The sequence below is a fragment of the Rhodnius prolixus genome, unplaced genomic scaffold, assembly GCF_049639745.1.
Source record: "Rhodnius prolixus isolate KJV_2025 unplaced genomic scaffold, Rpr scaffold_9, whole genome shotgun sequence".
NCBI classification, from domain to species: Eukaryota; Metazoa; Arthropoda; class Insecta; order Hemiptera; family Reduviidae; genus Rhodnius; species Rhodnius prolixus.
The window spans coordinates 4,529,267-4,544,782 of NW_027411604.1; the positions used below are offsets into that span (position 1 = coordinate 4,529,267).

The 15,516-nt window shown below is 35.6% G+C and overlaps 2 protein-coding genes across 6 annotated transcripts in view; one reads left to right on the forward strand and one right to left on the reverse strand.

Annotated features, from left to right (window-relative positions):
- The window catches only part of LOC141454021 (uncharacterized), a 301,530-nt gene that overhangs the window by 210,022 nt on the left and 75,992 nt on the right, over positions 1 to 15,516 (forward strand). The gene's annotated exons all lie outside the window — the stretch shown is intronic.
- Positions 1 to 15,516, reverse strand: part of LOC141454022 (uncharacterized) — an 82,946-nt gene that overhangs the window by 58,333 nt on the left and 9,097 nt on the right. The window contains exon 2 of the mRNA XM_074127768.1: positions 1,359 to 1,453. Coding sequence (XP_073983869.1) covers positions 1,359 to 1,437 — 79 coding nt within the window. The 5' untranslated portion in view covers positions 1,438 to 1,453. The remainder of the gene's footprint in view (positions 1 to 1,358; positions 1,454 to 15,516) is intronic.

Sequence of the window (15,516 nt, forward strand, 5' to 3'; positions counted from 1 at the left end):
TTTAATTGAGAATTGCGTTTTTTTCCCTGAATCTTCTTCCCCCATACTGTTCAGGAAGGTTCCTGATGCTAAATCCTAGTTTGACCTAAAGTCCTGCTCCCATATTACGAAAGATATATATTTTTTTTTTTTTACCATATACTTCTTCTTTTCTACCAATGCTGAAATCCCATAATTTTTTCCCTTGATGCTGGATGTAATGTTTTCTTCAGATAGTGAGATAAGTTTCAATGAATTTTATAATTGTTTCTACCAAAGACTGTTTCAACTGACACTCAACTGCAATCAAATAGTAGTCGTACAAAAATGAGGTCCCGAGGAGTGGGCTCCTACAAAAATAAAAGCAAATCGATCTCCTACCATTTCCGCTCTCATTAATAATCCAAAAGTACAAATAAATGGCCCTTACTCTGCTTTCCAATTTCATTTAAATTACTTGCACGTGATCGCTGACCATTTAACATTAATACGCTTTGTATCTCTCTCTCTCTCTCTATATATATATATAAATATATATATATATATAAATATATATATATATGTGTGTGTGTGTGTGTGTAAGCAGCCTTAATTAAATTGTTTAAAAAAATCAAAGGATTATGAGCTCTAAAATAATATAAACTAGGGATTACGCTCATTAATTCCAATCGGAGTAAAAAATCCTCGGATTAGTAACAGATTGTTCTTATTTATTGCACAAATCCTAACGCAAATGTAATTGCCTCTAAATCTGGTACCAGAATTTTTCTAAAATGCTGTGAACTTTATCATGCTGATCTTCTACAACTTATTGTCGTATCTATTTCTGGGAGGTGAGCCAAATCTGTTGTTCATGAAAATGTTGTCTCGCACTTTCAGTCAGCAAGTGAAGTCTGAAATCTCTTCTTTACCAAACTGAATAACCAATCTCTGATAATGGATAAAACACTAAATCCGTGCTATAAAATCAAAGAACTTATCCTACAAGTGGAACGTTTTGATTTAGTGCTGTTACAACCTTTATTAACCCAAAAATAGGAAACTGAGTTAATTGCAAGATAATTGGGAAGGTATTACTTTTATGCACCCTTAGCTAAGGGCACTATATTAGCCACTCGTCATGCTATGGTCACGATGCGCTGATCTACGCGATAGTGTTTACACAGATTGGAACCCATTTCGTTTTGTATGCCAAGTTCTATCTTCAAAATTCTCCTGAAATTTGGTTGCCGTACCTGCCAAGATCTTATACAGTACAGCCTTCCCATTTCCGTTAGTGATCGTTCAGCCATCTAATTTAACTTAAGCTAAATCTTAATGAACAAATCATTATTGAAATTTAGTAAGGATAATTTTTTTTTAAAACGGAAAGCACTCACCCTTCGATCCCAGCAGCATTAGTAAAAATAGAAACTGATGTAATTCTTTATCCATGACGTCAACAACCATTATTAGCATTGTTTTCGCATCATGCCTGAAACAGAAGCAAAATTTAACTTTGAGCTCAGATACTTCGTTAGTCAGTTTTCAGTATGCTCAGATTATCGTTTAAACCGGAAATGTACTTATTGAGTCCATTATAATTTGAAAAACAGGATATTGCCCAAGGTTGTAATTAGTTATTTCGTTTAGGTGCCGCCTGAGATCTAAAAGCGTTTTTTAGACGTGAATATGTCTTTAAATTTGATATCATATGGAGTCAATCCAAAAAACCTAATGATAACAAAATCGGGGGATACAGTTTGGCATTATAGTTTCGAATCTATCGTCTACATCCAAAATTAAATTAGACCACTGGATAGCTAAAGGATCAAAGAATTCATCATGATAATGATAAGCAAGGACTGTGACACATCGCACGCGGTGGACAGGGAAGCGCCGCGATTTTGAGATCATTTTGCTGCGAGATTTGCAATTAGTATAACTTTTGAATCGGAGAAGCTACGATGTTCGTTTAAGTTTTAATCGTCAGCTGTCGTCACAATCTATCGATTGTATTATAAAACGTTAGTGTAAAATAGTGACAGTGAATGTAATAAGGTGTTAGAATAAAAAAATATTATCAAAAATATATAATGTCGGCCTAAACGCGTCGAAAAGTCAAAACCAAATACAGAGATCGGCATACGGTTGGAAAGGGCTTCTCAAGAACAATCGAATGGTAATATTAAAACACCATATGACCGAGTCAAGCTGTGCCGGGAACTTAAAAGAATGAATGCGGCCGAGCGGATCAACGACGGTGTCCAGTACATCTGCAGCTGGGGCGGTTGAAATTATGTAAGTGGATGAAGAAATCGCTTCTACATCGACAACGGACTGTATAGGCTCTAGATTGTGTTCGATCGTCGATTTGTTTCCTTGATTTCATCCTAAATACATAAATAAAAATATTTTATATAAAAAATATAACCCGTTACGTAAACGTATTCACGTACAACACACGGCCGTGTCCATGACACAGCCACAGTGGTTTTTTCTTTCAAAATGGGTTAACCGAAAGTATCAATTAACCGGATGTAATAAATCCGGGGGTGTAAACGAGCCAATCTTCCAGTTCTAAGTCTTTCGTAGAATTGTAAACGCTCCTTACTATGTCCTCCAATCGTATCCTCCATAGAGAACTTGAAGTTTATTAAGTCAGTTAAGTAGTACTAAATGAGCCAATCTTCCATTGTAAGTCTTCCGTAGAATTGTAAACGCTCCTTACTCTTCCAATCGTATCCTTTATAATGAACTTGAAGTTGTCTATGTCAGTTAAGTTGTACTAAATGAGCCAATCTTCCATTGTAAGTCTTCCGTAGAATTGTAAACGCTCCTTACTCTTCCAATCGTATCCTTTATAATGAACTTGAAGTTGTCTATGTCAGTTAAGTAGTACTAAATGAGCCAATCTTCCAGTTCTAAGTCTTCCGTAGAATTGTAAACGCTCCTTACTCTTCCAATCGTATCCTTTATAATGAACTTGAAGTTGTCTATGTCAGTTAAGTAGTACTAAATGAGCCAATCTTCCAGTTCTAAGTCTTCCGTAGAATTGTAAACGCTCCTTACTCTTCCAATCGTATCCTTTATAATGAACTTGAAGTTGTCTATGTCAGTTAAGTAGTACTAAATGAGCCAATCTTCCAGTTCTAAGTCTTTCGTAGAATTGTAAACGCTCCTTACTCTTCCAATCGTATCCTTTATAATGAACTTGAAGTTGTCTATGTCAGTTAAGTAGTACTAAATGAGCCAATCTTCCAGTTCTAAGTCTTCCGTAGAATTGTAAACGCTCCTTACTCTTCCAATCGTATCCTCCATAGAGAACTTGAAGTTGTCTATGTCAGTTAAGTTGTACTAAATGAGCCAATCTTCCATTGTAAGTCTTCCGTAGAATTGTAAACGCTCCTTACTCTTCCAATCGTATCCTCCATAGAGAACTTGAAGTTGTCTATGTCAGTTAAGTAGTACTAAATGAGCCAATCTTCCAGTTCTAAGTCTTCCGTAGAATTGTGAACGCTCCTTACTCTTCCAATCGTATCCTCCATAGAGAACTTGAAGTTGTCTATGTCAGTTAAGTTGTACTAAATGAGCCAATCTTCCATTGTAAGTCTTCCGTAGAATTGTAAACGCTCCTTACTCTTCCAATCGTATCCTCCATAGAGAACTTGAAGTTGTCTATGTCAGTTAAGTAGTACTAAATGAGCCAATCTTCCAGTTCTAAGTCTTCCGTAGAATTGTAAACGCTCCTTACTCTTCCAATCGTATCCTCCATAGAGAACTTGAAGTTGTCTATGTCAGTTAAGTTGTACTAAATTTCCTCCTCATTCTAGTGTCCCATCTTTATCCACCCATTTCCATCCTGATCCCAGACTCTTCCAGCAACCCACAGTGTGCCAGCGCTGTCTGGTTTTTTTCCCCTCGTCACCCGGTTGTGACGATGAGCTAGCTCGGTGACGCAACCTATATGTTCTGCATATACATATTTTTTGCTTATAAAACAAATATAAATAAATAAAAATTGTCTCGAACATTTTAAGAACTGATAGTCGGGCAACCTAAACCCTAGACTTCTAAATCCCTCACGTTCCCTTCATCCAAGAGACGCTACAAAGTCTCCAGAATACAGGATAGGAAGTCTTTTCTGTTTGGTTATTATGTTAGTAAACAATCTGGGGGTAAATATGTTTGTTATTTATTGATGATGTTGGTTTACACGGGGGGGGGTATATTGCTTGTAGTTGTTTAAATCAGTGGTTACCTGTTTTCCGAGGTTACTAGAACTTGATCTGCAAGGTTACTAGAGAAAGAGAGGAGTTGCCATGGGAACTGTATAGAAATAAATTACTTTCAGAATAACTCCCAAACCTGTTGTAATACAACCTACCTTCTTATTTCTTGTACCTTTTGTATTTGTACATTGTTTAACGCATGTTGTAAAATTTACTGGTGTAGTTTTACCTTAAGATTGCAGTAATATATTCTTCTCTTAAGTTATAGTTAGTTAATGTTTTTATTTTATCTATGTAATTAACAATCTGTATATAAATAATATACAATAATATAATGGTGAAGATGTTCCCGCAGGGGGTAGCTGTTGCATGCAGCCTCCCTGGGTGTTGCAATCCCACGGGATCCTAGCACAGTACACCATGCACTTTCACTTGTACAATAGGGACACATTCACGATCACAAGGCACATATGATACAGTACACGCTCAAAGCGCTTGGAGATAGCTTCGGTTTGTACCCTTTTAAATCCCAAGAACCTTTATTAAATCGGTGAGATGGGCTTAGTGATGGACAGCCCTACCCTCCAATAGCTTGATACGTCTCGGTAATAATCTGCAGACTTCGAGGAAGGTCTCGGGGAAATCCACTGGTGATTCAGTTACTGTCTGGAACTCAGTAAAAGTTGTTGATTTAATGTTTCTTAACTAGAGCTTGAGAAAGTTCCAAAAAGGTTTGAGGAGCTTTTTGTGTTTCCGCTAAGATAACTACGCAGCGAATTCGCAGAAATCAAGAATCTCAAGATTTGTTTGTATGCCTCCATGATGTAATCAGTAATCAGCTTACGGCCGAATTTTAAGTGAAGTTTAAACGAAACAACAAGTGTTTAGGTAATTTACATTTAAGTACTTAATACTGTTAAGTAAGGAAAAGCACTTACTACCTTAAGTATTATCAGTTTCGTTTAGACTTTGTAAAACAATTCGAAGAATCAAGTATTAATTTGATTTCATACTAAATATTTCTGTTCGTTTCAAATATTAAGTACAAATCTGCCGTGCTTTTATCATATCAAATGGCAACAACTAGAATTTTATTGTATTTTTTTGGTATTTGCTGCCTAATCGTGGATCCTCTGGTATCTTGAACTTGGACTTCTACGGCGATTCGACACTCTCGGACGTAGAGGTTGTCCTGAGTGGCACCATTTTTTGCTGGAGATGGATGAAGTTACATAGGGCCAGCAAGTCAAACAAGCACTTAGATCTGGCCACCCTGAATATTGAGATGAAATTTACATGGTTCTGTTTAATCCCTTTTTATTGTCTTCTTCTTCGTCTTCATCATCCTTTTCATCCTTCACTCTTTAGTCTTGTCCCAAAATTGTTTCTTGTCAGCGTCCACTAGTTTAAGGAAAAAAAAGGAACTGTGCCGATCCTCTCCTCTTTGCGTGGATTGCAATGAGGAGCTTTTCAAACATATAATAATGACATGTCCATGTTATGTAGAGTAGAAAGGAAACGAATGTTTGACGACTTATACAGGTATTTAGATGCACCATTTCGCTACGAAGACAATATTCTCCACCAACATATATGTGCTTAAATCTATTGCAGAGCTAGCAATGAAATATGAATGTATTTAAAAGTTATAGCCGAATTAGAATGAATGGAAGAAAATGATTAGAGAAGGATTACGTGATTTTAATTTCGGTTAAGCTATAAGGATGGCAGGAATATAGAGTACTGATCCATCCACTAGCTGTAAATAGTTGTATATAGTAGAGGGATGAATGTGTGAAGGGAATGTGTTTATAAGTAAGAATGGAGAGTGAGTGATATTCTAGTGATAAGCACCTAGACGATGCTGGCTGTATGGCGAAAGCCAATGCCAAAAAAAAGGAAAAAAAAAGGAACTGTGCCGATAATCCCAACTCTTAATAATCTCTCCTGCTACTTCTACTGCAGACAGCAGGAGTCAATTATTGCTATGTTTTTAGTTTGGAATAACATGCTCATTCCTAAGAGTCACAATCCCCGATGTTAAAACCCCTACAAGCTCCTGTTCCAGACTGGCTAAATTGCTCCTGGCTGGAACCATCAGCATATTAGCTGTCTGTAGCCGTTACTCAACGGAGCGTATCTGTACTCCACTGGCAGGAAATATTAACAAAGCAGAAATCGCTTAGTTTGAGTCTCGTCTTCTTTCATATTCTGCTAAATCATCCATGGAAATTTAAGAGGACCAGAGTAGCCTGAACGAGTAATAGCCTAGTGTTGACATTCAAGAAAACTACGATATGAAAGGATATGGTAAAGAAAAAAGAAAAAGCATGTCGGAAAACAAGAAAAGACTTCTCCTTTTTTTTGTTTTTCTGTTGTCCTTGTTGACAGAGGATAAACAGTGGCCGGCTAATGACGGCCGTCTGTTTACTTGGTAAATAGCCACTCCGTGGGGGCGGCAACTATTACGGACTTGTTGGGGATGTTAACTAAGGGTAACTGATTAATTAGTATTACCTTTTTTTGTTCCCCCATCTTACAGCATACTTGGGGACTGGCTTCATCCTTTTATAGGATAAAGAAAAAGAAAGTTAATTGTAAATTGATGGTCCAAAGAAAGTTGTCTTAAGAGCCTTAACGTTGCTTTCAAGAATTCTTCTTCTTTCGAGAAGGCACAAAACTAAACAAGAAAGAGGTACATGAAGATTTGCAAATTAATTGGCATTGAGGAATTTGCTTTCATGTCCTAACTGGAATTCCTCAGAATTTCTTGGTTAAAAAATGATATTTCATGCTGTTCGTAAAATTTAAATATATATTTTTTCAAAATAATCTTTCTCCAATACCGAATCGTTCATTTTTATGACGTTTCTCGCCTATGGGAACTTACTGGTATTAGGTCTTGTTGCAGTGGAAGGGATACTTCGCTTAATTATCCAATAAAACTACAAAACTGATGTCACGGAAGGAAGTAATAAGAAATTACCGACATTTTTCTGTAACTAACTTACCCTAAATTGATGTCTATCTCAGGGGTCCCCAAACTTTTAACTCAGGGGGCCCAGTTCACTGTCCCTCAGACTGTTGGAGGGCCGGACTATAAAACGAACTATTTTAAAGTAAAAAAAAACGGGAACAAACAGAATATTTAAAATAAAGAACAAAGTAAATTTAAATCACTAAACTGTCCAGTATTTCTGTGGGAATTATGGGCCTGCTTTTGGTTAATGAGATGGTCAATGTCCGGTTTAGTTATAGTGCTTTGCCTTTCTTCCTACTTCTGGCGGTTATTTTTCGGAGCCGAGACGCGTGCGTCTCTGTACTGTACATGAGCGACGCAGCGCTTTGCGCAATGTGCTCGAGAGAAGTTATTAAAGTGACAACAGACTTGGCTCGTTTTCTTACAGAGACGACAGTTTGGGTGTGGGGTTATTAATACGATCTCAAATTTTCTTCAGTATAATTTCCGCGGTTAGTGTTCTGTTTTTTATGCTGAGTTGGCATTTTTCTGCAGTGAATTGGAAACTGAGCCAAACTATAACAGAAAAAAAGTAAAAATAATTGGCCATCTATCCCTACTGTTGGTATGGCCATCTGTCCCGAATGCTAGAGAGAGGTGGCCAACATGATAAACATAACTCAACGCGTACTTTTTGACAGTTTTAGAAGTTAGGATTCATTAATGTATACTGCACTTTCCTAATATGTAAAAAACAACACTAAAATTTCTGCACATACATTCAATATGCAACTATCATAAAATTTGTTGTTGAGGCGATAATGTTTTTATTCTCTGAGTTAATTAATAACGCTTTGACGCAGACCAAAATGAACTCACTGTAGTCAGACATAAATGTTCATCACTTGAGAGGTCACGCAGCGCCGTCGGACGACATTTCGGTTAAATTTCGGCTGTTGGCCGTCTCTCCCGATTGGCCATCTCACCCGACTTTACCATCTCACTGACCACCAATGAAAGAGATGCCCCTTCCCCGAAAGTGCGGCCAGGGCCGGATAAATGTCCTCAGGGGGCCACATGTGGCCCGCGGGCCCTAGTTTGGGGACCTCTGATCTATCTGTACGTCCATAAATATAAAATCCAATCGGAATATTTCATTTTTTTTTTTAAATTTGTAGCATTTTTATTTAATTAATTTACGGTTTTAACTTGTTCCTGTACAATATAATAATTCTATAATTTCCGGTTACATTTTCCGTGTTATTTCATGAGTACAGAAATAAACAGCATTGTAATATATGAATAATAACGCTTCATATTCCTTTTTTTTTTTTTTTTTGATTAAGAACTGCTTACTAAATTTACATTCAAACCGGAAACCAGGACATATGTGAGTAGCGAAACCCATTTAGAGAGTCCAAAACCAGAGCCAAATAGCTATTATGACGTCATATCTCTTTCCACTTAAATGTATATACTTATATACTAACAATAACGCTTTAGAACAAAACGCTAAATGCTTTGCTAACACCCCTAATCCTGCGATATGAATGGCTTATACAAATCCCTTACACATCGACATGTTCGTGTAGACTAGATTTACGAAACCCTGTGTGTAGTCCCGTAAGCTGTTAATATTAAGCATTCCCCCCCACCCTTTCCCCACAAGAGCTGAAAGCTGTTACTACTAATTAATTCAATTATGATTGTCTGTTATGATTGTTGAATAGATTACTTATTTTGGTAATTTATTATCATATTACTAAGTATTGTATAAGTATGTTGGTGTTGGCCTAGACCTCTTATATTTCCCCCCACCCATACCTATGAAGCATCTTTCAGATGGAGGACAGTGTTGTATGTAACGAGAGAATACAAGAGAACTGGGCCCGGAAGTACACAAATTTTGCCATCAAATATCGATCGATTTTGATTGAGAGTACGTAGACCATACTACAGACAGACCAGATTCTCGCCAATTAGTGACGTCCTTAAAGCGATATTTCCGCTAATAAGTCCACATTGTAATTCTACGTGATTGCCAAATTTCCTGTCGCAAGTAATATTTTTAATTTTTTTGAATTTTCTACAATCTAATCCTTATTTTCATTAATTGTAATTAATCATTTTTCTTTGGAGCAATATAAATATCTTTAGAAAGATAGAGATTGTTTTTATTTTTGCATTCGCTCTACGTAATTAATTTTTAAAATCAATTAGGGATTGCACGAGAGACTTTAAGCAAGAATAAAATTTCATTATCTTTATTTTTGAGAGGGTATATATCGAAAAGAGTTATCTGAAAGGTCATTATCGATAGATGGATTTACCTTAAATTGTGTTTTTTTAATTTTAAAATAAACTTATCGAGAAAGATTTTTAAGTGGACCAAGAACTTTTAGTTTTTTGTGTGCGTGCGTGCGTGCGTGCGTGCGTATGTGTGTGTGTGTGTGTGTGTGTGTTTGTGTGTGTATGAGGAGAGAATTCAGTAGGCAGAGATAACGGAATTTATAGTCCAAATGGATGCCGGTAGATCGTGAGCGATCTGGATACATCTTAGGAGTATATTCTGCTAGTGCTGTAGGGTATTTTCCCCTGAAATCTGAAGTTATGACAGTGCACTGAAAAGAAAAACGAAGTGTTACCACTTCCGATTCTGCAACGCCTTTGCATTGTCCATGACTTCCGTTTATCCTTTCTTCCAACTGTTTCTAAGTCTTTCAGCGAACCTATCAATCATTTATCTTCCCTGTCTCTGGAATCTAGAACTATCGCCGTAGTAATCATGTTTATTGCATACTTGACCGATTTCGAAGAGGAAGATTAATCACTTTGTTGTAGAGATTTCGTCTTCACTTATGTTTCCGTCTCGCACAACACTTGCTGACTGAATAAACTAACCCTGACGATGGATAAAAGTGTGAACCCCAGTTAGTGATGCAAATCAAAGATAATATCCTGCAGTCATAACTACACTGTCTCCATTACTTTAAATATCCATATTAAGATCCTATCTTAATATGGATTAATTATATATCTTATTAAGGCGCCAAGGTATCCGAGCGGTTAGAGGCTAGACCTGCAAAACTAAGATGTATTGCGGTACTAGGATATATTCCCCGGTCTATACCTTTAATGGTTAAAATGAGAAATTTACAGTAAAGTATGTTTGCTAGTCGCCACGGTAGCCGAGCGGTTAGAGGCTAGACCTGCAAAGCTAAGATGTATTGCGGTACTAGGCTATATTCCTCGGTCTATACCTTTAATGGTTAAAATGAGAAATTTACAGTAAAGTATGTTTGCTAGTCGCCACGGTAGCCGAGCGGTTAGAGGCTAGACCTGCAAAACTAAGATGTATTGCGGTACTAGGCTATATTCCCCGGTCTATACCTTTAATGGTTAAAATGAGAAATTTACAGTAAAGTATGTTTGCTTGTCGCCTCCGTCCACGACACCTAATGGTAGTTGGACGTAAATCATTTGAAAAAATAGCCAATTATTTACTTTTACTTATATATCTTAATATAAATATTTTATAGAGTTAATTCTTGATTGAACGTGGCGAGAAATGTGGCCGAATAGCGCATTCACTTGTTATCCGAATCAGTAATTCATGAAAGGCTTATGCCTTTAAAGGCTAACTAAAATTCAAGTTAAAAATAAAATAAAAAAATTATAATTAATTACGTAACTATATGAGACCAAGAAGGGAATTTTTCACAGCGGATATAACTTTTTAAATTTCTAAAATTGGGTAAACTTTATCAATTCATTTAAACAGTTCATTCTAAATGAAAATGACAGTGAAAAATAATTGTATACAAGCACTAAAGTTTGGGAAAATTATTGTGTGCCAAATTTCCTTTAGACTAACTTGTTTTTCATTAGTATACTGTCGGCTAGTTTGGCTAACAGTAGGAGGAAAAAAAAAAGAAAATGTTATATTTACCAGTGAAAATAAATTTCCTTCTTGACAGTTTGGCGGCTGTGAAAATTTAAACCACTCGTATGTAAACTTGATTTATGTAAAACATTGATTTACATGTGGGCAAATCAATCAATGTGTGATAAATCAATATTTACTTTTTATACGAACTAGTACAACCAGTTGCCAAGAATGATAGCAAAAATCGATGCTTAAAATTGCATTATAAATTGCTTGATATCGTCCGTGTAGCAAGTGTTGTTTTTTCGCCAAGTATTTTTACTGATAACGTTTGCTGGCCGCTAATTATCAATTATCTTATTTTATTTTATTTTTATCTAAAAAAAAAAATTATTATCACGATTTATATTGCTGATATGTTGATAATGTGGTTAGTTATTGGATGATATCTTAGACTTTATCCGTTCAAGTCACGAATGTTTATTGCATCCTCCCTCTACAGTATCGGATTATTCAGTTTCGTGTTGTTTCCGTCACACATTACACTCGCTGAAGAAACATGCTGAATAAAAGCAACTACTTATTTTGTCCCAGCATCTTCCGCAGAAATAGCGATGCCATCTACATCCGCTATTTGACGCCTTTTCAGTGCTCTTTTCAGGCACTCCCAAAAGATTATAATTAATTCATTAACAACATGGTTAAATATGAGTGAAAGGTAGTCGTATATAAGTCTAGTTAGTCCTCGACATGGTTAAACATGAATGTAAGGTGGTCCTATACGATATAAGTCTAGTGAGTCGTCAGCATAATTAAATATCAGTGTAAAATAGTCCTATATAAGTCTAGTGCGTCATCACTACTTAACTTAACTTAACTGTTTTATTCCGATAAAATTCTTCATTCAAATCAAAATTAGGCTCATGGTAATTAAAATATAACATATTCTGCAATTATTCATAAACTGTAGTTGATGGTGAACCGTAATATAAATCTTCAAAATAGTTTATTATTGTTTTTACATAATTTCATTCTTTATTAAATACCTATAGAGGAAAAAATAGTGAAAAAAATCTAGAGAACATTTTTGTTGAGAAAAAAACGCCTAAAAAGTCATAATGGTGGAACGTAGAAGAGGTATGTGGGCGTGTTATTGAGTGTGGTTAATCCCAACCTACCTACGGTTCTATTGGCCAGTAGACACGCCCACTAGACACTTATTCGATCCGCCATTAAGATTTTTAATGTCTATTTTCTCTATTAAAACAATAGTTTAGAATTTTTTTACTATTTTTTCTCCCATAGGTATTTCATAAAGAATCAAATTATGCAATAAAAATTTGTCATAAAAAAATTAATGTAATATTTATCTTAACTGTTTTATTCTGACAAAATTCTTCAATTGAATCAAAATTAGGTACATGATAATTAAAAGAAAACATATTCTGCAATCATTCATAAACCGTAGTTGATGTTGAACCGTAATATAAATCTTCGAAATAATTCATTTTGGTTTTTGCATAATTTCATTCTTTATTAAATACCTATGGAGGGAAAAATAGTGAAAAAATTCTAGAGTACCTTTTTGTTGAGAAAAAAACGCCTAAAAAGTCTTAATGGTGGAACGTAGAAGTGGTATGTGGGCGTGTTATTGAGTGTGGTTTATCCCCACCTACCTACGGTTCTATTGGCCAGTAGACACGCCCACTAGACACTTATTCGATCCGCCATTAAGATTTTTAATGTCTATTTTCTCTATTAAAACAATAGTTTAGATTTTTTTTACTATTTTTTCTCCCATAGGTATTTCATAAAGAATCAAATTATGCAATAAAAATTTGTCATAAAAAAATTAATGTAATATTTATCTTAACTGTTTTATTCTGACAAAATTCTTCAATTGAATCAAAATTAGGTACATGATAATTAAAAGAAAACATATTCTGCAATCATTCATAAACCGTAGTTGATGTTGAACCGTAATATAAATCTTCGAAATAATTTATTTTGGTTTTTGCATAATCCCATTCTATATTAAATACCTATGGAGGGAAAAATAGTGAAAAAATTCTAGAGTACATTTTTGATGAGAACAAGAGACCTAAAGTCTTAATGGTCTTAAATTAAATTACTTTTTTAAAAAAACTAGATCACCACATGTCCCTCACGTGCCTGTTCTTGGATTAACTATGGTTCCCTTACCTGGATAACAATAAGACGCTGGAATATTGAATTAAAAAAGAAAATTTTGCTTGGAATTAATAAAATACAAAGTATAATGTAGCAATAGTAGTTTAATTCCGTAGAAAATACTATCACCTCTTTCTTGGGCTATCTAGATAACCAATTTCAGCAGAGTACATAACTTTCTGTTGTCCTAAAGCATGTTTTCCGCCCTACGCCTATCACCCCCCCAGGCTTCCCCATAGTACATGGAGGCTATAATTGAAAACCGGCTGAGTACGTCCAAGTGTACCTAGTTAATTACAAAGGCAAAGGGAGAGGCCCAACAGTCTGCAGAGGCTTTGCGAAGGGCACATTGTGTTCGGTCCCGATTGAATCTTTGATTTAAATTCCCCCCACCACCCATCCACCTAACAGCCGTCATGGTCTCCCTTGTTTAAATTAATAAGCTGATAATGTTTGCAAATCGCTGGCTCTTCGTGAATCATCAAATTTGTTTTGGGGAACTTCCTCAGTCTTATTTATACTCACTCGCTCATTGTTAGAACTTTTGGCTTTCATCTTTGATTGAGTTTAATTTCTGAACCGATATATTCATAAAATTATCACAAATTTTGAAAAAAAAAAAAAAAAGTAAAGTAATCGCCTATTTTTTTCAGACGGGCTTTACGTCCAACTACCAAATTAGGTGCCATGGACGGAGGCGACTAGCAAACATACTTTACTGTAAATTTCTCATATTAACCATTAAAGGTATAGACCGGGGAATATAGCCTAGTACTGCAATACATCTTAGCTTTGCGGGTCTAGCCTCTAACCGCTCGGCTATCGTGGCGACTAGTAAACATACTTTACTGTAAATTTCTCATATTAACCATTAAAGGTATAGACTGGGGAATATAGTCTAGTACCGCAATACATCTTAGCTTTGCGGGTCTAGCCTCTAACCGCTCGGCTATCGTGGCGACTAGTAAACATACTTTACTGCGAATTTCTCATATTAACCATTAGAGGTATAGACCGGGGAATATAGCCTAGTACCGCAATACATCTAACCGGCTACCGTGGCGCCTAATTTTCATTTATATTAATGTCCTAATGGACGGAAACTGAAACTCTGGTATTCATTTGTACTTCTATTGAAGTAATTTTGAATAAAAATCAATAAAAAAATAATAGCCTCAATTTACGGACGATAATTTGTCATTAATAAATTATCCAAGATAATGATATAGAAATCAATTATTCATAAAACGTTTATTACATTTTATTGCGACATTTAAGATATCAAAACTTTTCTATTTTTACATCTCTATTTCTTTTCTCTCTCTTGGCCGGAAAAGAGAGTTCCAAGAATAGTAAAGTGGCTAGCTCTAGCTAGCTGTGACTGTCACGTGTTTCCACGGAGTAAATGAATGGGAAAGATAAGAAATAACAGGGTCAGAGTAAAGAAAAGGCTAACTTCGTAGAGGTTGCGAGGGGTTGGAGCGGGGGCGTCTAGTCTACAGAAGGAGGCTACAGCCTCAAGACAATACTCTTGTCTACGCTGTACTTCGTGCTAGAATTTCACAGATGAGTACTATCCTCTCTGTACGCTATCTATATATTACAGTATTAAATGGAGTGTAATATCTAGATTATTGTTAAATAATATTATACTTACAGTATGTATTATGTATTTCTATGCAGCAAAAAAGAAAAACTGAAGTTTAAGGAAATAGCTTTTTCCTTGAATACACTATCGATATTGGGGGAAATACTTTCAGAAGATTCGCGGAAGTAATGTTGCAATAAATATGCGGAAAAAAAATTAATATTATTAATTTGGCGCTTCGTAAATTTCATGATTAATTATTTCCGGAGCTTTTAATTTTCTGTTAATTACTAACTAAACTTGTAAAAGTCTACTTAAAGCTCGGCCTGCACTATTTGTTTCTCTCATTCAACCATCAATCTTCAGCTCAAGGCACCTCCAACTCAAATGGAGACTTCCAGTATGTAGCCTAGGTATACATCCGGAAGATTCCAATTTTTTTTTGGGAGGGATACATACATGAAAATATATTGAGTTACAATATTAAGGCTGTGGATGAAAGGTTTTATTCACAATTCTGTGATTCAGATTGATATGATTCAGACTATAGTTCCATGATGGCTTTAGAAGCACGCTTGAACGCTATGAAAAGAAGAAATGTCCAAATCTGCGAAACGTTTCTTCCAATTATTTGAAAACTTATTTTTTTTCTCTCTCTTTTATTGTGGTACAATCTGCGCGTTGGGGGCTATAAGTAACAATG